The sequence below is a fragment of the Malaclemys terrapin genome, chromosome 10, assembly GCF_027887155.1.
Source record: "Malaclemys terrapin pileata isolate rMalTer1 chromosome 10, rMalTer1.hap1, whole genome shotgun sequence".
Taxonomy (NCBI): domain Eukaryota; kingdom Metazoa; phylum Chordata; order Testudines; family Emydidae; genus Malaclemys; species Malaclemys terrapin.
In genome coordinates this window covers 24,412,715-24,438,537 of record NC_071514.1, presented here as the reverse complement: position 1 = coordinate 24,438,537, position 25,823 = coordinate 24,412,715, and the positions used below count along the sequence as shown (strand labels likewise).

Below are 25,823 nucleotides of genomic sequence, written 5' to 3'. Positions count from 1 at the left end.
TGCGCACCTGTAATGTATGGGTTAATGCGGTAAAAGCCAATTAGATAAAGATTAAGTAATCTGTAATGTAGAAATGTAGAAAAGGCCTAAGTGAACATGGGCCCTTAACTGGAGAAACTGGAGAAACCAGACCAGAAACTGAAGAATGGGATGGAAGGACCAGATCTAGGGGTCAGAGAGGGTGATGACTATCATGGAAGATGGAAGATGGAAGAACTTGCTCCTATCCCTGAATGTAGTAACAGGGGACCATTTACCAAATCTGTCTTGTCTGTTATTATCTGTCTAGCATAAATGTACCTCCAGACACTATAAGTGACAATAATTCTGTCTGAAATTGTATCGATAAAGGCAAAAGTTGATTAAGCCTAAATTGGGTGGACTTGTGGCTCAGTTCCCCAATTTTTAATCCCAATGACGACGATTAACATATTTTCATTGTGGCTACTCAGGGAGAATTTTAATGAGGGAATGCGATTGCAGAGAGTACATTACTGTGACTGTAATCACTAGCAGCAGCATTTTCATTTTTATCTTTGTTCTGACGTTTTCCTAGATTTTGAATGAAACAAAATGAACAGGGCATTATGTCACATAATTTCAATTGTTTTTGGCGAGACTGTTTGCAAAAGAAAGTTTACAATATATCAGTGTCATAAGATATTATTTGTAACCGAACAGCAGAGGATCAGCAGAAGCAACTGACTAAATTATTCAAATGACCAAACCAAATTAACAACAGGTGCTTCCTTGATGGTTGGCCAGATCCTCAGCTGGTGTAAATCAGCATAGTTCCACTGACTTCACCAACTGAGGTTCTGGCCCTTCATTTCAGTGGGCGTCTGTTAGAATATATAGTATGTCAAAAGGCATGAAGCATTGTAAAAAATCAGCTGTCACCAAATACTCACTCTGCAAACAGTCAGCATTTAGGAGGTCTTGGCACTTCTCATGACATTTGACACCACATTCAGTGCATCTCATGCCTTGTCTGGCTATGCCCCAAAGGAGACCTTCACATTCGTAACAGTATGTGGGAGTTGTAGCCGTCCACACTTCGAAGTTATGAGGAGTGGTTGATGAGATTGGATAGATTAAAGCCTGCAATGTCTTTTTGAAAACATGCATTTTCTGTTGGGTGGAATGGGGGAAAAAAAAAATCAATAAAAGGCATCTTAGATTTCAATGTTCTTTCACACGCGGGAACTACAGTTAAAATGTATTTTATGAATATCACACCTTTACAAAATATCAGATTATAAATTAAATTACACAGTCCTCAGCAAAATACTCATTTACTCATGTCACCTTGTACTTTGAAGAGCAGGTTGCCTGGATGACTTAGTTTAACTGATTACATCAACAGCAGCATTAAGATGGATTCGATCAGTTAATTATATTTTCAACACAGAGTCCAGTATAATTCATTTTTTCATCTTGATGGCAGAAATGCAAAAAATCATTAGCATGATATTTGCAGATCCATTGTAAGCAATTACCTTAAATATAGTGCTCCTGAATATTTATATGCTTCTTACAAGAACTTGTCTGCCTATATGCACTGCATGGAATGTATCTCTATTATGTAGAAAATGCCTTCTCTTAAATCTCATTCCTGTATTGTCTCCCCACAGGCTTGAAATGGGCAACTTTCATGAGTTCCATTTTTGGCGGCTTTCCCACAGCACTGAATCTAATACTTTCCCTTTATGAGTCAAGACTCTCTTTTTCTCAGAAGTAGGAGTGGGTCCAAATCAAACCCCAGAACTGAACACTCAGATCTTGAACAGCTTTGGATCAGGATCCAAATTTTGCTGCTTGTGACCACCTCTGGACAAAAATGATCAACTATACACTAATTAGCACGGCAAACAAGCTGAATTGCAGCTCATTAGTGCCAAAAGCCAGTTGAACACTGACAAACTAGCCCCTGTAGGTTTGCATATAAAACAAGGGCATAAAACCCTATAGGTTTCCATTTAAAACATCCCCTACTATTAAGTTTACTCAGCTTTGTGTGTTAACATCTGCTCTGCCAGGTACCGAGTGCTCCCAAGCCCCACTGATTTCAGTGGAAGTAGAGGCAATTCAGCAGCTCTCAGGTGATGTTCAGCACCGTATAGGATCAGGCCCCAACTTTATTTCTCTGATTAAATGCAGATGGCTGACAGCATCATATTAAGAATTATAGTCTTGTCTGCCTCTAAATAAGTGAAATAAATCTATTGTGAAGGAGGAGCAGTCATCTCAGAGACAGCACGGAGGGAAGCTGGATATTTCGAAGACTTGGTAAACACAGGCAAATGAGGCACCAAGTTATCTTGCTGGTTTGCTTATGAAAAATACAGAGCGAGAGGGAGAGGGAGAGTGTTGAGGGTGTGGAAGTGGGACAAGATAGGAATCTATGGCTGGAAGGAAGGGGAAATAGCCATTTTAATATTAAACCTATGTATTAAATGTGGTTCAAAGATGAGATCAGGATGACTGAAGCTTTTTTCATTTCACCATATGAATTTAAGTTTTTGTTGATGCTTTCACATCTTTAATGCTACTTACTGCCATCTGCGCTCTGATAAGTGTACTCTGTAAGTGAGGGGTATTAACATGTCGAACGAGGCAAGAAGGGAAGATATTTTTGTTTGTGGCTGGATTTATATTTTCCCCATAACACTTGGAATATTTTGACAATAATAAACAGTCCCACATTTTCTGGAGCACATATCTAGACTGCTCGCCTAGTATCACTGCTACACAATCAGTGTCATCATATTACAGCTCTCTACTGCAGCAGAAAAACCATCACCAGGTGGGGGCAGTTAATATTCATGAGCTGACTAACTCATAAACTTAGGCATATGCGCTCTCTCTCTCTCTCTCACACACACACACACACACACACACACACACACACACACACACACACTTGCGATTATGGCTGATGAAGTCTCACCCCCCTGGTGAATCTTACAGCAAGGATATAATTCTGTATTAAATTCTTTGGGTCAGCTCCTCAGCTGGCATTAATCAGCCTACCTTCATTGACATCAAGTTAGCTGTGCCGATTTATAGCAGCGATGGCGGCAAGGTTAATTAAAAAAACAAACACCTAATTGCTTGAACAGAATAATGAGCTATGTCAGAAAAACTGCAAGAAGCCCCCTTGTCCCCTCTTCATGTCTTCCTGTTTGTTCCCTGCTCTCAAATGCACCATGTGAAAGCTTCTCATCATCCTTATTAATGCTCTCCAACATAGAGCCTTACTCTGCCTTTCAAAAATCTAATTTTTCATTGCGAGGTAAAGCCCCCGCCTTCGCTCTGCCAATGAAACCAGCCTTGATTGCCTGCTTTTTCACATAAACACCTTTGTGCTTCCTCCGTTATGCTTGGACAAAATCCCCATCCACATTTGGAAAGGGATCACCTATCTTTTTTAAAATCTCTCTTTAAAACCTATGTGATGGCTACGAGTCACTGGTGTCTGGTATTTGTTAAGTAGGCAAGCAGCTGTGGCCAGTCTGTCTCTACTATAACTTTGACCTCATCTTCCCTCCCCTTCTTTCCTGCCACATATTGTCTAAAGTCTTGACTGAAAGTTTTCTGGATCCAGGACTGTTTTTGTGATAGTTGTTTGTACATCGCCAAATAGGATGAGGCTCTAGTCCCTATAAGTGGATCTTGAATTGTTACGATGATAGAAATATCAGTAATAATAAATGGTGCTGATTAGCTGAGACTATGGAAACTTAAGTAAGCTTAAATTTAAGTAACCAAAAGTTGCTTGTTACATCCTCATGGTAATTGGTACAATACCCAACCTAGCTGTGCAAAATTGGGCAGAAATTCTGCTCTAGTTCACACTCATATGAGCCAAGTAACTTTGAGAGTTTTAGATAGAAGACTATGGAGACTGAACTATAGTAACTGAAGACTGAAAACAATTTGAGTGCATAGCTGTGACTGAAAACAATGGGATAATGCCCTGGTGGGACAGTGCAGTGCAACACAGTCAGGGAAGTGGCTCTACATAATTATTCTATACCTCCCATACCAGGAGCTGCCTGGGTCAGGTCTTCTCCCAGCTGGTAATTCTTTTAAAGCTTCTCTAACTTGCACCGGCAGATAAATAACAACTAGGAGCTCCTCTGCTAGCCATGATCTCTAAGGATACGTCTATACTTACCCGCTGGTTCGGCGGCAAGCAATCGATCTTCTGGGATCGATTTATCGTGTCTTGGCTAGACGCGATAAATCGATCCCGGAAGTGCTCGCCATCGACGCAGGTAATCCTGCTCCGCGAGAGGAGTAGGCGGAGTCGACGGGGGAGCCTGCCTGCCGCGTGTGGACCCATGGTAGTTCCAACCTTTAAGTTCCAACTAAGATACTTCGACTTCAGCTACGTTATTCACGTAGCTGAAGTTGCGTATCTTAGTTCGAACTGGGGGCTTAGTGTGGACCAGCCCTTAAGCACAACCTGTTCCATTCCTTCCCCTTTTCCAATTCACAGAATGCCCCCTTCACAGCTTACCAGGTACAGAGGTTAAAAAGAAAACCTCAAAACATCTCAAACTGAATTTATACCGTATGTTGATTAATCGCAGTTCACAGAAAAGACTGTGTCTTTGAAGATTCCTTTGCAGACTTATTGCTATAATATATATGATCTGATTAATCATGTCAGTGCAAATCCTGCCATGTCATTCACCCTATTCAATTCCATTGATTTTCACAGGGTATATTTCATTTGTAAGATTTGGACCATTACATTGTGTAAAGAAATCAAAATAAATTGTAGTAGTTCTTGAAAGAACACATTTTACATAATCCTTTTGCTTTGTGGTAAATAGCATAGGAGCCAAATAATCCATGTTTCATTTTTTTGTTATTTAGCATAAGGCTATTATGGGAAACTTGAAGATAAAAATATGTTTGGTCTGTATAACTGGTTTACAAGTTGTGTCTTTGAAATAAAAGCTTAATTTACTCATATTTATTAAAGGACAGTATAATATTACTAGGGTTGTCGATTAATCAGTGAACTCACGCAGTTAAAAAAAATTAATTGCGATTTAAAAAATTAATTGTGATCAACTGCTGTTTTAATCACACTGCTAAACAATAGAATACCAATTGAAATGTATTAAATATTTTTGGATGTTCTTCTACATTTTCAAATATATTTATTTCAGTTACAACACAGAATACAAAGTGTGCAATGCTCACTTTATATTATTTTTTATTCCAAATATTTGCACTGTGAAAGTGATAAACAAAAGAAATAGTATTTTTCAATTCACCTCATACAAGTACTGTAGTGCAATCTCTTTATCATGAAAGTGCAACTTACAAATGTAGAATTATGTACAAAAAATAACTGCACTCAAAAATAAAACAATGTAAAACTTTACAGCCTACAAGTCCACTCAGTCCTACTTCTTGTTCAGCCAGTCGCTCAGACAAACAAGTTTACATTTACGGAAGATAATGCTGTTCACCTCGTGTTTATTTGAAAATGTAGAAAGCATCTAAAATATTTAAATGAATGGTATTCTATTACTGTATAACAGCGCAATTAATACCGTGATTAATCACAATTAATTTTTTAATCGCTTGACAGCCCTATATTACAAATGATATTTGTGTATATATGTTTGGTAAGAACTATCTCTTGCTAAACAATAAGAATTAAATGGATTCTGTGCTATTTAACATGTAGCAAAAGGATAATTTTAGATATCTTATTATCTGATCCTCAGAATGCTTTCATTCGTAATAATATTCTGTCCTGATCTATTGTGTATATTTATAGCGCTCTGATTAGAGCAATATCTAGGCACTGTTAATGCACAGCAAAATCCTCCAATACTGAAAAATTATCCACTTATTCTCCTTAGACAATTTGAGATAATTTCACTCAAGCATTATGTCACATGCTTTTTGAACTTTCCATTCCTTTTAAGAAAAAGGACAAAACACAAATAATTATGCTTCCAATTAGCAGTATTTTGAGCACCAGTGACATACCACAAACCTACAATGCTATGGCTCTGTTTCGCAAAGCAGTTAAATTTATGCTTTAACTTGAAGCACACAATTAAGTCTCAATGACGTTAACAACATTAAGCACATGCTTAAGTGCTCTGCTGAATCAGGGCCTTAGATTATATGTATTGACTATGTATCATAATTTTGTCCCACTGTAGCACGTGCATGGGGCAGCAATACAGTCTATCCCCAGAGTTTAATTTATGGGAGGTAGGTGGCAATTTATTCTGGGTGGAAATCATCAGTGGAAAGTTGGACATCGGAATTTTCTGGATCAAACCAGTTGTCTAGCCACCCCAGTATCCTGCCTCGAACAGTGGTCAGTACCAGACACCTCAGAAGTAGCTGTAAAACACCCTATAAGGGGATAACCTGCCCATAAGGAAAGCTTTTTCCTAACTCCTGTCAGCTAATGGATGTCTCGTTCGCTAAAGATTGAGGGTTTACACATCCATTAACTTTCAGCCTGTCTATAATTGGATGTTCCCATTATTCATGTAAATGTCTGTTCCTTGTTTCAATCCTGCTAAGCACTTGGTCTCAATGATACCTTGTGGCAGTGAGTTCCACTGGTTACTTATTCATTGGGTAGAAAAGTATATCCTTTTGTCAAGTTCTAAATTTGCTGCCTTTCAGTTTTATTGTATGTTCCCCATATGTGCCCAGTTTGCCTTCTCTATGCAGTACCATTCTTTATATAACTGTCATATAACAAGTATCAGAGGGGGTAGCCGTGTTAGTCTGAATCTGTAAAAAGCAACAGAGGGTCCTGTGGCACCTTTAAGACTAACAGAAGTACTGGGAGCATAAGCTTTCGTGGGTAAGAACCTCACTTCTTCAGATGCTTGCAAGCAGAAGTGAGGTTCTTACCCACGAAAGCTTATGCTCCCAATACTTCTGTTAGTCTTAAAGGTGCCACAGGACCCTCTATTGCTTTTGTCATATAACAGGCTCCCTTTATTCCTCTCCTTTCTAAAACTATCAGACTTAATCTTTTCATTCTCTCATGAATGTAGATATCGTCCTATGCTTGTAATCATGTTTGTTGTCTGTTTTCAGACTTCTATTTCTGGTACATGTTGTTTGATATGGGCTGACTTGAACTGAAAACAGTTATCAAGCTCAAGCCATATAACAGCCTTATAATATATGCAGTATTATTTTCCATCCTATTCTTTATGCATCCTAACACAGTATTAACTTTTCCGACTGCCGACACATATGGAGCAGACGTTTTCATTGAGCTGTCTGAAAGGACCCCCACTTTCTTCCCCTGAGTGGTTACAGTTAATTCAGAATCGAACAGTATGGTTAAAATTAGTCCTTCCAGTTTGCATTTATCATCGTGCATTTGTCAACAATAAATATGTCAGCTTTAGAACTTGCTCCCTCTTACAGCTCTCTAGAGGGAGAGGAGTCTGGTTGCTTCAAAAAAACAAAACAAAACAAAAAGCTGTGCACATGAATTTGTTGAATCTGCCTGCCTCTCCCCCCCCCTTTTTTTGTTGTTGTTGCTGATTTGAGTCAGTGGCTGAATGGATATTGATTGTCACAGGAGTTGGTAATGATTAGAAATTGTCTTTTCATGGGATCTGTTAGTAATACATATAGATTGCTTTTAAATTTTGTAAACGTGGCCAGCTATTTTCATAGTCATATGAAATAAATAACAGACAAAGATGTGTATTTTGTACTAGCTGTGAGATGTATTTTGGTCTATATAAATTATATTTTTCTGTACCTGTTGTTTTTTTATGATTCCATACTTTGCTTTTGCCCTATCAACCTTTGTTGCTATTTTGAGACTGCAGCACAAGGTAACTGCTGTTTTATTGAAAAGGATCATTTTAAACACTAGTTGTTTTCCACTTCATCATTCTATTTTTGAGTACTACCAGCTTATTCCTTTATGATTACCAATGGCACCACACCATCTCCAGTCAAATTACGGGGCCTCCTTTGAAGGTCTTCAATATGAAGATGTAGCCCACTAGCACTTTTCTATCTGCAGCATGTCCACTGTGGAGCCTAACTGCATTAGAAGAAATTGCAAGTGTTTCATTTTCTCAAAGGAGAATAAATCATAGACGAATGTGTTTGGCCTGGTAACTGAGGGGAGACACATGAGTGGCCTTTATCCTTCAAATTAGTGCTTCTGTTTAATCATGCTAGGTTTAGCCAGGTAAAATTACTTGCATCACACTTCAAATCTCCATGGAGAGAATGACATCTATTGTGTTCTTGATTAAAACAACCCTCTTTTGCAAAATACTGGTAGGAAATGGTTATGGCAGGATTATCAGAATGTGATGGTCTTCGAAAGCTTGTCACTGTAAGTTTATGTGGGAAATAATCATTCTAGTGAACCATATACCACGGCACTCATTATTACTGGTGTATTTTATATAGCCAAAAGGCTGCTAGGTGCTTATTAGTAGTGAAAAATTACACATGGTCCCTGCAATCTAGTCTAATAGGTAAACTATGACACAACAAAGTAACAGGAGTGGAAAGGCAGGAGGCACTTTTCCTGTGCACAGCACTGTTAAACATCTTTAAAATGACAGTTTCCCATAAACAGAATGCACATAAAATAAATGTTTTATAAAATAAAAATGTCTCTCATGGCCCATTTCAAGTGAGAGTCACGACAGACCAAATTAAATCAACCCAGGCTTTCCCCCTCCACTGCTCTAAATCTGCTCTAAATCTACAAAAATACACATACGGGTTAAATGCCAGACTGGAATGATTCAGAAACACAGACCAACAAACACTCTTAGGGATAATAACCTCTTACATTTATGTAACACCTTTTATCCTGTAAGATCTAGCCAGGCTGCTTAACTAGCCAGGTTGCATAGTAGAGGGGGGAGGGAAAATTTAGAAGAGTAGAATCAATCTCTGCTCTTATGAAAAAGAATAAAAGATCAATATTGTCCTGTCATGTCAGACAGGATCTTCTTCTTTTTTTTTTTTTTTTAATTGTCTCATCTGAAAGTCCCCACATTGTAAATGGCACAGCAATCAGATTATTCCATCCTGGAATGACAAAGGGCTGAATGACTTCTGAGGAGGTTTGAACCAATTTTTTCAAGAAATCCAGGTTTTCCATTCCAGATGCTTAGACCAATATATTTGGAACCAAATATATTATTAGACCAAACTATATATTAGGAAGATTAAAATAACAGGTCATTTATTATTTTAACATAAATATACAATCCTAAGAGCCTGATTTAGCATTTCTTATTTATTTTGCACTAATGAAGGCAAAAAGCCCTGGGTTTGTGTGAGACAAACAGTACATTTAGATGTCCCTTACTTTTGAGATTTGCTGGCTGTTTTTTTCTTAGACTGTAACATTTGCTGTTGGGACCATGTCTTTCTATATGTTTGTAAAGAACCTAGCAACACAGGGCACTTGTATAGGGAAGAGCATCTTGGTGCTACCAGAAAATATATAAATAAATAAACAGCAATACTATAAAAATGCCCAGTCAAGACAAAACAAAATTGTCAACATCATCATCTTTTGCATAACATTAATAATAGATGTTCAAATAGCTCTAGCAAAGTTTCTTCATTATTTAAGTGAACACAACTTCCACTGAAAAGCACTTACCATTTCTTCATTGTTTATGGAAGTCCGGATAACCATGGCCAGGGATATACCAGACTTTCGGGCAGCAAGTGTCTGTTTAAAGTGAACATAAAAAAAGTTAACAAATACACCTGCAATACTAACTATAGAATTTAATGGAAAAAAGAGAGGTTGATAATGTTACTCTATGTGAGTTTAACCAAAATTGTAACAAAGTGATGAGTAAGTTTCAGTTATTGTTTACTGCACAGAACTTTTAATGTTACAGTACATAATGGAAACACACTTTCCATCATCATTATTGTTTCTATTGGCAGTGCCTAGCTGAACTGCTATTCCTAATATAAAACCTGTTATTTAGGATTTTATGGCTAGGTTTTTTTAACCCACAGGCTGTCACTATTTTTCCGCTTTGCCAAGCGAATTCATGTGATACCAGGATAGGCATCCTGCCCTAATGTGGTAGCAGGACAAGTCTGCAGCAATTTGGAGATTACTTTGCAGTGGGCTTAGAATTCAAATTGCCAGCCTGAATCATGTTTTTTTAAGTCACTGACCATTTTTAACAAGTGTGTGTGTGTGTGTGTGTGTGTGTGTGTGTGTAATATTTCCCTGCCCTGAAAGAAGCTGCAGAAAACTTTACTACAGAAAAAGAAAATAAGTCTTTATCAAAGAAGCTAACAATATTCACTCAGCATTCATAAAGGATAAGGGTAGAGTGAAAGTGCTTCAGCTAGGAAAGGATTAACTCTATCTCCTGTCTTCCTCTCTCTTTGCCCAGCCATTCAGAATAGAAGCTATAAGAATGGCTGCTGGGTTCTGAAGACTGGAATGAAATCCAGGTGGGGGGAGTGTCAGGTGTTATGTTTGTTTTGATTTATATGGTAGGGATCCATTCTGCATAGCACTGAGCACTTCTGTGAGTGCATTCCAATGGCTAAAATGGGCATTAAGGGTGCTCAGCACCTGGCAATAGTGAGCCAATAAAGATTTGCACTTCACACCTTGCTGATTGCTGATGTGGCTTATTTCTACCCATCAGCTCCAAAACAGCACATGCAAAAGCAGGTAAAACAAAAAAAAATTCTTTTATACAAAAAATAAGGTGGTTATATGCTATCCCAGTGCCTGAGTACATTCTTTATTGCCATTGTGATCACCTAAAATGGGTCTTTAACAATTAACCATGGAAATAAGCCTTGTGTGGTATTAGGCACCACACACAGCCTCCACAAATACTGCCGGCACCATTGTGTAGTAGAACTGCATCAGTTCTAGAGCCAGAAGGCCCTTTTCATTCTTGGGGGAATAGACAGAATTTATTCCACTATACAAAATCCCAGCAGTAATACCATTGCATCATTGTAAAATATTGTTACCTCTGAGGCTGAGCTAAAACATTCCCTTCCCAGTCAAAGTAAATCATTCCAGGAGTGTCTGAATGCCTCTATCACTATGCTTCCCTTACCAAGCCTCTGCCTTGTCATGCATCTCTTCTCTTGTGGGCTAGTGGTGTTAAGGATGAGCAATTAGACGCTCACAGATCCTCAAGTCTATTGCCCTGATTGGGACATTCACGTTACTGCCTGCTAGGTCTCTAGAATTCATTTTTGCATAAATTCCAGTAATATTTTTCCTTCTGAGATCCTTAATTTAAACCATTGTGCCTACTACACTATCTGTTTTGGTGACCACATATTGGACCACAACCACATCAATTTACACCAGCTGAGGAGTTGGCCCATGAAGTTTTGGCTGGAGTGAAAACTTGAGATTCTTTCCAGTTTAATTTTGAACTTGGAGATAATTTGAAATGGATTTTTGTACTTAGATACATTAAGACTGTTCATTTTAACTTTTTAAATGTTTACTTTCTCCTGCTGCTCTAGCCATCCAATTTTCAACAAGTTTCCCTTGATGATAATAAACTTCAGAGAGATATAAAAATATTAATCTTGTGAAACTAATTATGGTGTAAGAAAAAGACCTTGGCATGGAAATATTTGATTTGCTTCATCACTATCTTATTACAGTTAATAGATGAACCAAGCAATCTTTTTTTCTTCTTAAACTCTCAGCAATTTACCTGGCCTGTGAGATTCATTCAGCATTAATTTTCTTAGCCAGTCATTAATAACTAAATAATTCTGTCTGCCTGTCTGTTGCCATCTCTCTCTTTTATTTCTATAAATAGGGCACATTGAAAATGTGTGTGCTGGTGAGGCTGACAAAATAGAATGTTTATGATAGGGATGATTTAAATATCTCCCAGGTTTTGCTTTTCAGACTTGCTGTGACAATGCTGCATACTGTGGGGCTGACAAATCAGAGAAGACAAAGAGTAGCCAAAATTTGTTATAAAGCTATGTGTGGGCGGGCAACAACCTCCAGTGGTGGCCAGTGGAGCTCCAGAGTATCAAGGACTCAGACTGGAATTAGCAGGTTAAATACATGTATTTTGTTGGTTTGTTTGCAGGATTTCTTTTTTTAAAGCCTGGAGAGTGGTCAGTTACGCTAAGTTGCTTACAGCAAGTTCCTGTCACAATTGTGACCTCTAACCTTTACGTCTCTTCTGCTTACAAAACAAGGCACTGCTTTTCATTTTACAATATGTGGTGCTACTCATTTTAGGTTAGACAGGGACTTGGATTATGCATTAGTGCAGGAGTGTAGGGAGAGTAAGAACCTCAGCTGTGAGCATGTGGGGCAGGGAGTGGATAGAATGTTTACCTTGACCTGCAACAATGCACCAGCCAGTGCAGATGAGCCAGTACAGGGAGTGGTGTTATTTGCTATCAGTGTAGACCAGCAGCAAACTACTAACCTTCTAGAGAAAAAAGGGAAGCAAGGAGGGAATTTGCTTCAATGGGGTATCTGTGAGGCACAAACTCTCCCGGGCCTACTCTGGGAGTTGCACAGCTTACCTATTATCCCTTGCTCAGAACAGTGCCTAAAGTCATAATGGGGATAGGGGTGAAACCAAATTAATCGCTGGCACCCCTAGTGGCCAGTGTGGATAAAAGGCCCAAAGGGCCAGCTCCCAGAAGAGACATGGCATTTTGCTGATGGACCTTGGATCTATGGGAAAAGGGGAGACTTGAAGTCTTTGCAGACTGAGGTTCCTCTTTTGGCATGCTCTGTCCCCTTGCAGGGGTAACAGATGTATGGGTTATATAGTAGAAACCCTGTAACTCTGTTCTGGAAATTGGGTTTCCAACCATCAGAGGGATGAGGTTCTGGAACAGTTGTTGGGGCCAAACGATTTGTTTTATGAAAGAGCTGGACAAATGTATAAGTACAAGTGTATGAGGGGATCAGGGTCAAAAGCTCTGGGGCTCACTTGTGGTTAATGTCTTACGTTCCTGAAAGCACATTTCAGGGCTGCAGCCAGCCAACTACATGGGTAAGGAAGGAATTCACCCCCCGGCCCCAAGTATTCTGAGGGAGTTTGGTCTCCTTCCTCTGAAGCACCAGAGATGGCCATGGCTGGAAAAGGGACACTGGACAGGGAGAGACAGCCCTCTGAGGTGGCAGTGGGAGCTTGGCTGGCTGGTTCTTGCTCAAGTGCTCAGGGTCTAACTGATTGCTGCATATGGGGATGGGAAGGAACTTTCCCCCAGGTCAGATTGGCAGCGATCTGGGTGTTTTTTCACCTCCCTCTGCCGCATGTGGGTCATTTGCCAGGATTATTTGGGTGTATCTGACTTAATCCATTTCCTGACATTGCAGGTGCCTTGAGCATTTGTGCACTTCTGTTCCTCCTATTCTCTGCCTGTAGCACACAATAGTCTAGTCTTCTCAGGGTTGTAATACTTTTGTCTAATTTCAGTTGTTGGGTTTAGTGTGTGGGTGGTGAGTAGAGTAGATGGCCTGTGACAAACTGGGAGACCACAGACCTAGTGGTCCCTTTAGCTCTATGACTCTGTGACCCACTTAGATGCTTGGTATGAGGGAGCCAGGGCAGAGAGCAGGGGCAGCTCCAGGCACCAGCGCAGCAAGCGCGTGCCTGGGGTGACAAGCTGCGGGGGGCGACCTGCCAGTCGCTGTGAAGGCAGCAGTCAGGCTGCCTTCGGTGGCATGCCTGCGGGAGGTCCACCGGTCCCACAGCTTCAGCGGCAGGCATGCCAAAGCCGCAGGATCGGCGGACCTCCGGCAGGCATGCCGCCAAATCCGCATTACCAGCAGACCTCCTGCAGGCACACCGCCGAAAGCCACCTGACTGCCGTTCTTGGGGCAGCAAAATACATAAAGCCGCCGCTGGTAGAGAGAGTGCCCTTCCCCAGTGTTCTGTTAATAACAGCCTGCTGTTTAAACCATTCCTGTGTCTCTCCTCGTTTTCCTGCATGTCCTGATCAAGAGGGATTTGTGAGAAAGGAGCAAAAGTGAAGAGTCCTTATGGACAGAGCTTAGCAAGATTTCAGTGAGCAAAGTTATTATAAGGATTATTTTTATTTATGTAGCACTGTCAGAATATGCCATGCTGTACTAAAGGAACATTCCAACAAGTAGACAGCCCTGCTATGAAGAACTTACAGTCTCAGGATGTGTCTACACAGCAAGACAAACCCTGTGGTAACAAGTCTCAGAGCCTGGGTCAACTGACTTGGGCTCACGGGGCTCGTGTTATAGGGCTAAATTAAATAATACCCTACAATAGAGAACAACTATAGAACAGTGTAGAGACCTTGAAGATGGAATGATTCATGGAGCCGGTGGCCTTTTAGGATATTTTTTGAAAGGCGGCAGCAAGAGTACTAGCCAGACCTAGGAGGTGGGAATCATGTGGCCAGACGTGAAAGAAGCAGCAATGAAGTATGTTTTTCTTTTTTTTAGCAGATGGAGCCTCAAGAAGAGGTGGAGCAAATGGGAAGAACTTCATAAGAAGAGGAACGAGCAGTGGGAGCATCAATGGGTTAGGAGGTTGAAAAAAAATCTAGTTTTCCTCTAGAAGTTATTAGACTTGCTCCATGGAAGGAGTATGGCCTCTGTGAACCAGGATACTGATCCAACATACAGAGCAGCAGGAATTCTGAACTGGCCATAGGGGAGACAAAGGGCATATTCAGGAGAAAAAGCATGTGTGGAATGTAGAGAGGGGATGGAGAAGATGGGGTCAGAGAGAGAGAGAGAGCTCTGCAAGTGAGTAGACAGGGAATGAAGGGCAGCGGGGATGGGGAGGGGCAGGGCAGGAAGGGGACCAGTGCTGAAATCAAGAAGTGAGGAATAGGCCAAGACAAGAAATTACCAGAGCATGGACTATCATCTTGGCAGAAGGAATGGAAAGGAAGGGATGAATATTGGAAATGCTGTGGAGAAAGACACAGCAGGATTTGGCAATGGCCTGGGTATAAGAGAAGTAGGAAAGAAAAGGATATAAGTCATGAACAACAGTTAGGATGTAAGCTGATAGAAAAATGTTTTAAAAGCATGAAATTGAAAAGAGTTGTCATACTGAGAAATTTTAATGGCCTATCCATGGAAAGGAAAAACTAGAAGAAGGCAATGAAGAATTGGTTTGATCTCAGTATGTGCATCAACTAACATAAAGAAGAACAGGAGTACTTGTGGCACCTTAGAGACTAACAAATTTATTAGAGCATAAGCTTTCGTGGACTACAGCCCACTTCTTCGGATGCATATAGAATGGAACATATAATGAGGAGATATATATACACACATACAGAGAGCATAAACAGGTGGGAGTTGTCTTACCAACTCTGAGAGGCCAATTAATTAAGAGAAAAAAAAACTTTTGAAGTGATAATCAAGCTAGCCGAGTACAGACAGTGTGATAAGAAGTGTGAGAGTCTGTTTTTGAAGGCTCGTTTTAGGGGCTCGTTCACCTGCACATCTACCAATGTGATATATGCCATCATGTGCCAGCAATGCCCCTCTGCCATGTACATTGGCCAAACCGGACAGTCTCTACGCAAAAGAATTAATGGACACAAATCTGACATCAGGAATCAAAATACTCAAAAACCAGTGGGAGAACACTTTAACCTGTCTGGTCATTCAGTGACAGACCTGCGGGTGGCTATATTACAACAGAAAAACTTCAAAAACAGACTCCAAAGAGAGACTGCAGAGCTAGAATTGATATGCAAACTAGACACAATCAACTCCGGTTTGAATAAGGACTGGGAATGGTTGAGCCATTACAAACGTTGACTCTATCTCCCCTTGTAAGTACTCTCACACTTCTTATCACACTGTCTGTACTTGGCTAGCTTGATTATCACTTCAAAAGTTTTTTTTCTCTTAATTAATTGGCCTCTCAGAGTTGGTAAGACAACTCCCACCTGTTTATGCTCTCTGTATGTGTGTATATATATCTCCTCATTATATGTTCCATTCTATATGCATCCGAAGAAGTGGGCTGTAGTCCACGAAAGCTTATGCTCTAATAAATTTGTTAGTCTCTAAGGTGCCACAAGTACTCCTGTTCTTCTTTTTGCGGATACAGACTAACACGGCTGTTACTCTGCAACTAACATAGTTGATATCAGAACTGAAGCCAAATTAAGAGGCACATCCATATAAGTGGGTCTAATATATACCTTTTGTCTAGCACCCTTGGTATGTAAGTGAGATCACCAGACTCTTGTACACTCACGTCCAAACACCAACTTGCATCTTACCATCATCATCTATGAATTTGGTCCACTCAGGGTATAGGAATCGATGTGGGTGTTATCTGCATGCTAAATTCTGAGAGAGAAGGGTATAGAAGAAAAAGCAACTAACAGGAAGGTGTATGGACGTATTAGTTAAAGCAGGACACCATCTATTTTAACTTGTGCTTTTTTTATACCTTCTCTCCGCTCCCTGGTATGTAAGTTACAACAACCTAGTCTTACACTCACTTGTGCATTCCCCGCCATCCCCACCCCCTGACTAATGAGCAACTTATACATCATCTCTGAATTTGGCCTCGGGTCTTAAATAATGAAAATAATTGTATAAGATGTTACAGTAGCAGAAACTCTGAAAAGTAGTGATTGGAAGCATATTGGGATTAGAATTAAACTACAATTAAAATGTTCAGTGAAAAGTCATGGGAGTGACTAAAGCTGCCTGTGGTGATGACATAAAGGGAAGAGGTCTGTTGGACAGCTAAGACAGCAGTGAGGTTTAAAGACACTTGCAACCTCCTGGAACACATGGGTTGTTGAAGAAGAGATGAAGCGCAGCCAGGACTCCCATTTCCCCACTGCCTGCTGGACCTTTGCAATCGTGCCTCCTCTGAGAGCACCATCACCATCTGGGAGCAGATGGGCCCTGCCGCCCCACCCATCCTCTAGCCAGGAAGATGCCTGCAGTAACTTATTCTAGCAGCCTCTGGACAGTGGTGATACCTTAGACTCCCTCTCCTTCAATTGGTATAGATATTCTTTCCCCTCTATTGATTGGCTATGTTTCCCCCTCACAAATCTTTTGTTGTCAATCACAATCTCGTTGCCCTCCATATTCCTCCCTACCCTTTTCTCCTTCTTCTTTTCTCTTCTATGCCCCTCCCCTCACAATGCCTGCAATCTCGTTTTAGGTGTTTCTTATTAATTAATCCCCTCCTGCCTTTCCTCTTCACCCCACACCTGGTCCATTATACATTTCATATAGGTATGTAAATAAATCTAAAAGATAAATGCCCACCCCAAACAAAACAAAACAAAAACACAACACAACACAACACAACCATAGAACTTATATGAGGTTTGCCAGTCATCACTCTGCTTGCATGGTGCATCCCTTTCCATCCACCTTTTGTCTGTTTAGACCTCAGTTCTGCAAGTGATGGCATGTGGGTGTCCTGGAGTGCCAATGTGGAGCTCCATTGAAGTCAATGAGGCGTCACACAAGGTGTGATATTAGTTGCAGGACTGGGGCCTCAGATTGTAAACTGTTTGGGGCCGGGACTAAAAATAGAGTGCAAGTATTTAACAAAAAAGGTAACAAGAGTAAATGGAATTAAAATAATTATCTGTGATCACTGGGAAGTTATTGAAATACATAAAAAGCAAGTATGCCTACAACAGGACAGCTGTGGCCTTGAGGGGCAAGAGAAAATGGCAGTAACTGAGGCCTAAATGGAGTTTTATCTTCAATATTGCCACTATAAGCGGAAGGCAGCATTCAAAGAACTTAGATATATTTTCTTGGAGAGCAATGCGAGATGTTCAGAGGCTTTGCCATTGCAACAGAGCAGATAATTAGGCAATTAAAAATATTAAAAGTTGACAGTGCACAGGAATTATATTACAGAAATGTGAAATTAATAACAAGGGTATTGGGAAGGTCCTTAGCAAAGGTTCTGAAGCATTCACCTAAAGACAAGATGAAATATCAGAAGATTTGAAGGTGCCTATTTGCCATAATTAAGCAAGGAACAAGAAAAAGATTCACAACATTGTAGATTGGTGTGTAAACCCACCTGTACACATACTCATGAGAGAGAGAGAGAGAGAGAGAGATTTCCTCCCCCATGGATCCAAGCTTTCCCTCATCAGTTAAAAAAAGCCCCTGTCTTTCCACTGGAAGCAATTTCATTCCTCCCACCCTTTCCTCCTAGCTGTTAGGCTCTTTGCTTCCTTCCTTTTCAGGATGTCAGAGCCTCTCTCCACTGTGATAGAGGCTCTGAAGTCTCCTCCCCGTACTTAAAGTTACTGGCTCGGTGGGTGTGTAAAATGAGTGTAATTTGCACTAATTCAGCATTCTGCTGGGCTAAATTCAACTCAGGTATAAGGGATGGGGAAGAAAACAAATGGGAACTGTGTCCTCTCATGCCAGGGTTTAATTTGGCCCATGAAAGTGCTGGGCATGGTGTGGGTCAATGTTAAAGTAGAGAGGCATGTTTTATCTGACACCTACCGGCAAATTACTTTTCCTGCTATATTTAGGGTTACCATATTTAACAAATAAAAAAAGAGGACCCTCCATGGGCCCTGGCCCCGCCCCTTCCCCACCCAGCCCCGCCCCTTCCCCACGCCAACTCCGCCCTAACTCCGCCCCCTCCTCCCTCCCACTCCCAGCCACGCGAAAAGGGCTGCCCGAGCGCTACCGGCTTCACGGTTTGCTGGGCAGCCCCCAGACCCTGCGCCCCCGGCCAGCGCTTCCCCAGCGCAGCTGGAGCCTGGGAGGGGAAGCGCCCAGCTGGGGGCGCAGGGTCTGGAGGCTGCCCGGCAAACCGTGAAGCAGGTAGCGCTTGGGCTTCGGGCAGCCCCTATGCCTCCGGACCCTGCGCCCCCGGCTGGGCACTTCCCCTCCCGGGCTCCGGTGGCGCAGGGTCTGGAGGCATGGGGGCTGCCCAAAGCCCGTAGCGCTCGGCTCTTAAACACAGCCGAAGAGTCAGGGGAGGAGCAGAGCCGCCGTGGCCGGAGGCTCTGCTCCTCCCCTGACTCTTCGGCTCTGTTTAAGAGCCGAGCTGCCCGAGCGCTACCAGCTTCGGGCAGCCCCCATGCCTCTGGACCCTGCGCCGCTGGAGCCCGGGAGGGGAAGTGCCCGGCCGGCGGCTGGGGTCCGGAGGCAAGGGGGCTGCCTGAAGCCCATAGCGCTCGGGCAGCTCGGCTCTTAAACAGAGCCGAAGAGTCAGGGGAGGAGCAGAGCCGCCGCGGGAGGGGAAGTGCCCGGCCGGCATTTTCCCGGACATGTTCGGCTTTTTGGCAATTCCCCCCGGATGGGGGTTTGAGTGCTGAAAAGCCGGACATGTCCGGGAAAAACCGGATGTATGGTAACCCTAGCTATATTACCCCTCCCACTCTGAATATATAAAGTACACTTGCTTCTCAGACCCAGTGGAATGCCAAATCAGTGCGAGTTACATCACTTTGGCCCTGACCAAATTACTTATACCTGATGTTTTACTTACTTGACCATTTAAGTTGCAAGTGATTTTGGCCAAGCTACTTCCGTCATCAACTTTAATCTATGTCATGCTTTCAGACATGGTATTAACACCAGCCCCTTTCTTTCTGAACTCAATGTATAGTAACTTAGTAAGTGTTCCTATTAGCCAACATTCATAGAATCGTAGGACTGGAGGGGACCTTGAGAGGTCATCTAGTCCAGTCTCCTGCACTCATGGCAGGACTAAGTATTATCTAGAATATCCCTGACAGGTGTTTGTCTAATCTGCTCTTAAAAATCTCCAATGATGGATATTTCACAACTTCCCTAGGCAATTTATTCCAGTGCTTAATCACCTTGACAGTAGGAAGTTTTTCCTAATATTCAACCTAAACCTCCCTTGCTGCACTGCTATTTAATCCCATTGTTTCTTGTCCTATCCTCAGAGGTTAAGAAGAACAATTCTTCTCCCTCCTCCTTGTCACAAACTTTTTATGTACTTGAAAACTGTTATCATATCCCTTCTCATTCTTCTCTTTTACAGACTAAACAAACCCAATTTTTTCAATCTTTCCTCATAGGTCACGTTTTCTAGACATTTAATAATTTTTTTTGCTCTTCTCTGGTCTTTCTCCAATTTGTCCACATCTTTCCTGAAATGTGGTGCCCATAACTGGACACAATACTCCAGTTGAGGTCTAATCAGCACAGAGTAGAGCAGAATTACTTCTCATGTCTTGCTTACAACACTCCTGCAAATACATCCTAGAATGATGTTCGCTTTTTTTTGCACGTGTTACGCTGTTGACTCTTATTTAGCTTGTGGTCCACTATGATCCCCAGGTCCCTTTCTGCTGTACACCTTCCTAGGCAGTCATTTCCCATTTTGTACGTGTGCAACTGATTGTTCCTTCCTAAATGGAGTACTTTGCATTTGTCCTTATTGAATTTCATCCTATTTACTTCAGATCATTTCTCCAGTTTGTCCAGATCATTCTGAATTATAATCCTATCCCCCAAAGAACTTGCAACCCCTCCCAACTTGGTATCATCCGCAAACTTTATAAGTGTACTCTCTATGCCATTATCTAAATCATTGATAAAGATATTGAACAGAACTGACCTAGAATTGATCCCTGCAGGACCCCACTCGTTATGCCCTTCCAGCATGACTGTGAACCACTGACAACTACTCTTTTGGAATGGTTTTCCAACCATTTTTGCACCCACCTTATAGTAACTCCATCTAGGTTGCATTTCCCTAGTTTGTTTATTATTCTCAGCTATTGTCAAATATTAATGTATTACTCAATTTAACATGGGATTCAATTAAAATCTGTATGTGAACATTTCCACATTTGATTCTGCCATGGAATTTCCAGTTTGAGAGAGAAGCCTCAGGTAAAATCTTCATGATTTGGTCCCATATGTAGTAAAAATAATACACAGAGATACTACTGCCCACAAATATCACAAACCAGTGAGAGAAGATAGGCAATCATCATACTACCTTACTATATGACTATTATTAATTTTCTATAATATTCATATCATTCTTAATATATGTCCCAATATCATAAAGGAGGATTTGGTCCATCTGAAGTTTAAGGTACATATAAACAAGAATATTATGTAATAACATGGTGTGTGTGTGGTGATAGCTCCAAAACAGCTTGGAAAGCTGCAATTATTGTCAGAAAATAAAATACATCTGGCTTGCCATGTGGATAAAGCTGTAGACTATTAAAACTGAAAAGAGAAAATTCAAAGCTAGAAAAATGTGAGTAGCTGTTCAGCAATCAGTACCATATTTTATTAGGTAATTTAAAGGTTTCTTCAGGGCTCTCATGCCGAGGGGAAAAAGTGACAAAAAGTAAGTTCTCCACAGGCTAGATTTCATCATTTAATAGCGAACTAGTTTCAAAACAGCTTCTCTTTGAACTATTAAAAGGTAATTTATGTACTTCTTTGGAGATCTGAATTATAGTCTTTGCAAAAAATATATCTATATCTATATCTGTGCTCTATAGCACAGGGAAAAAGCATCTGAAAGAAAACAAACTGGCACCCAAAATTACTTAACCCCTTCCTACGATTTTTCTATTAAAAAAAAAAAAAGTTGATGCCTGAGCTTGAAGCATTTGACAGGGCTATGATATTAAACCCAGAAAGCGGGGTCAGAAATGGCAACTCAGCTTTAACTAAAGCATCACTACTTGGAACCCCTGTAATAAAATGCATTCTCTCTTGCCATCTGTTTTTGCAGCACAAACATCTTATCATCATCAGAGGTCTTCTTGAATACTAAGGTAGGTCCAACAAGGGAATGAAAGCAAGAGAAGGAGATTTTTACCAATACCTCCATCACCATGTGCTTGCAACTAATTCTTACGTTCTGCAGCACGCAGGTCTGAAATGAACTAATTTAATCACAATCAATGTTTTTTCCACTTTATCTCAAATTCTATTTTTTCAATAAAGCTGGTATAAAAGGTATATGATTTTCTTTATATATTTAACAAGCTAATATTAAGAAAATTTCCTAAATCACTTTATGCATAATTAAGGAATACTCTAGCAAAGTGAAATAATCACACTCAAGGTAATGTACCCGAACAACAAACAAAATCAGATCAAAACTAATCAAACTGTTTGCCCAGTGGAACAGACACTTGGGATGGGTTTAAATGGCAGATTGCAATTTTATTAATTATACCTTAGGGAGCAGCACAACATTGTTTTCCATTGCCTACACTGGTTCCAGTGCAGGTTAGAGGAACCAAACAGCTCAGAGTAGACCCTCTTCCCTGTTCTATCCCACTGACTCAGTTCAGTTGTGAAACACGCCGCATAAGGTGGCATGGAATGGGAAGGGTCACAAGACTGGGTGGGAGGAACTTCAGTCCTGAAAGACTTCAAGCTCTTTCCCACCATGTGCAAGGTCCAACTGTGCCATCGTGAGTCTCATTTATCTCTGGGAGTTGGCTCTTTTAGCCTTTACCTGCACTGGACACTAGTCACAAGTTATGATGAGTCAGTAATCATAACAACATTATAGGAACTTCAGATCCTATCATTTCTAACTGGATTGTGCCTCCAGGAGGCAGCAAGGAAGGCAAAACCCCCACCGGATTACATGCCAATTTGGTCCAACAGGAAAAGTTCCTTCGTGATCCCTAAAAGAGGTGATTGGTCAGACCTGTAATATCATAAGCAACACAACTCCTAATCTACAACTAAGGAGAGGGAGGTCAAGGTAAGAGGCTTAGAAAAGCCTGGATTTAGTTTAAATTGTGAGGGGAGGGGAGTGCAAACAGCACCCAATCAGCTGGCTTCATTCACTTTTGCCTAGCCAATGGTTAAGCAGAGAATCGAAGATGCGGGGGAGCCTCCTCCCTGCCACATATATGTTTTGGATTTCTTTCACTCCCTGATATCCAGTCAAAGGGCCTCCCTCATTAAAGGTTATAAGAGGATATTATCCTACAGTCTGAGAAGGGAGACAGAGTGTAAGAACTGTTATTGTTATCTCTATTTTAAAATACTTAGGAGGCATTCAGATAATATGGTGATTAGGGGCTAGTTGATACTTACATATACAGACAGTATTCGATCTACTGCTACCAGTCTATCTTGGCAACTAATCTGGATTTTTTATCCCCACCAGAGGGATTCAAGCTGTGTGTGAAAGATTCATGCTAACAGACCAAAATAAATACAGGGCTGCAAAGTAATTCATGGAAAGTGAGTCTAACCCAGTGTTTCCCAAACTTGGGACACCACTTGTGTAGGGAAAGCCCCTGGCGGGCCGGGCTGGTTTGTTTACCTGCCGTGTCCGCAGGTTCAGCCGATCGTGGCTCCCACTGCTGCTCCAGGCCAATGGGGGCAGCGGGAAGCGGCGCGGGCTGAGGAACTTACTGGCCGCTGCTTCCATTGGCCTGCAGCGGCGAACTGCGGCCAGTGGGAGCCGCGATCGGCTGGACCTGTGGACGCGGCAGGTAAACAAACTGGCCCAGCCCGCCAGGAGCTTTCCCTACACAAGCAGCGTCCCAAGTTTGGGAAACACTGCTCTAACCCATCATAAGCTGTAAAGGCTCATCTCAGTTTTGAATACTAAAAATGGGAACTAAAACCCTGCTGTGTTATAGTTTCAGGTCCTGATTCACATTTATACCAAGGCCCCTTTATACTGCTGTGTAAAGGAGCGTCTAACTGTAAATGGGAGCAAAGACTTCAGATTCCAACAGTTTAGATGAGTTCTATTCTCCAGTTAAATGATGTCAATGAAAAGGTAGATTACCTCCGTGATCACAAAGGAAGGATCAAATATATAAAAAGTGATTGAAACCACTGAATAAGAATTTTGGTTTTTACACTGTGATACTTTATAGAGAAATAAAACTACATATGCAGAATCTTAGTAAAGTAAATTTCCATTTTTCTGAATTTCTACAAAATGATTTACAATACAATATTACACACACACACACACACATTGTTAAAAGAACATTATCAAGTTTGCAAAATGAAACACTCAAATATCAGGAAATGCCAGAATTAAGACTACGTGCTCTTGGTTCCAGGGCCCAGGCCACAGCAACCCAGAGCTACAATTGCAAGGAAAGTCCTATTCAGCCCCAAGCTGGAACATGCCCAGTTGAAACAGAATTTTGGGGGAATTTATCTGTGAAGCTCTAGCAAGCCTCTACTGAGCATGTGCAATCTGCAATTTTTTAAAATCTTATAAACTTGAACAAATTTGGGGGTGGTTTTTCACAGGGACTACAAAAACCATATCGCTGGCACAAAAGTCATCCTCCTGCCAAAGTTCAAATCCTTGCTTCAAAGTATGGAGGCTTCTCAAAGAAAAAGTCGCCAGAATTTTGTAACCTGGGCAAAATAAATTTTTTTCCTAGCCTTGTTTTTGTAAATGACTGAACCAATTTGGCTGAATTTTTCAAAAAATATTCAGCCTGAGACAGACACCCAGCATGGAAAATTTCAGCCCAAATAGTTAAAAGTTGTTAAAGTTATGAGCAACTGAAAAACAGGGTTTTAATAATGGGAAGTGTTGTGCGGCCTAGACCAGTGGCTCTCAAACTTTTGTACTGGGGACCCCTTGCATATAGCAAGCCTCTGAGTGCGACCCCCCCTTATAAATTAAAACCACTTTTTAAATATATTTAACACCATTTTAAATGCTGGAGGCAAAGCGGGGTTTGGGGTGGAGGCTGACAGCTCGCAACCCCCCCTGTAATAACCTTGTGACCCCCTCCAGGAGTCCTGACCCCCAGTTTGAGAACCCCTGGCCTAGAAGAAGCCATTTGAAATTGATTACTCAGGCAGAATTCTCTTATTGCATCTTACTTGCTGTTCATTCTAAGCCAACACTGTGTTTTCCAATGGGGACAAAAGAGAAGTTACAGAGACAGGGAAAGCAGATGCGGAGCTTCCCCAGAAGCAGGGCCTGGAAAAAACAGATTTTCCACATGACGTAATATCAAATACAGAGCACAGCTCATCCTGTACTGCAAAGAAAGTTGATTTATTTTGGAAAAACAAGTTTTTTCCAAGATTGTCCAAATCATTCAAAATCAATTTAAATCAAGATCAATTTCAAGGTGCTGAACATACTCAACTTCCATTAAGGAGCCTAAGCACCACATGAGAAGGTGCTCTGTGCCTGGCAGGATTGGGCCTTACGTTATCTGCTTGTTTCCATTTGTAACCGGAAGCTTTTTAATTTAAAAACTTTTTAAAAAGGATATGTACTTAGTTTAATTTCTAGTAATGTTAAAATTATTATTCGGCAGATGGCTACTTTCATAAACCATATCCTCATTTAGGATTAACATCTTGCTCATAAAGCAGCATTTCTAATTCGCAATTAAAGGTCAGCATGAAATATGGCAATTGTGAAATCCTTAAGACTATGACATTTCAGAACATTCACTGGTATAAAAGCACTTACCATAGCCTGACAAATCCAGTGGATATGGAAGAAATTAGAGAGAGTATTAATAATTAGGGAGATTTACTATATGAAAGCTGTCAAACAACGATATGTACATTGATCAGTGTCAAAGCAGCGGAGCAGCAAGCATTTCTAGCACTGTTATTTCCACATTTCTGACGGATTCACAGATAATCATATTGACACATGTAAAAATACTTAATGGCATTCTTTCATTCCTCATCTGATATTCCATAATACATTTTTTCCTATCTGTGGGCATATGAGTGACATTTATGCATACAGTTATTTACAATAGTACTAAAAAAGACAGGTATTAGTTTAACCACCACATTACTAAGAGATACAGTCATTTCTGAG

The 25,823-nt window shown here is 41.0% G+C and overlaps 1 protein-coding gene across 2 annotated transcripts in view; it reads right to left on the bottom strand.

The window, feature by feature from the left end:
• The window catches only part of UNC13C (unc-13 homolog C), a 383,250-nt gene that overhangs the window by 268,109 nt on the left and 89,318 nt on the right, over window positions 1-25,823 (bottom strand). For both annotated transcript variants that reach the window (XM_054042619.1, XM_054042620.1), the window contains exons 5-6: window positions 9,668-9,739; window positions 912-1,131 (exon numbers count right to left, since the gene is read on the bottom strand). In XM_054042619.1, the coding sequence (XP_053898594.1) occupies window positions 912-1,131; window positions 9,668-9,739 (292 nt within the window). The remainder of the gene's footprint in view (window positions 1-911; window positions 1,132-9,667; window positions 9,740-25,823) is intronic.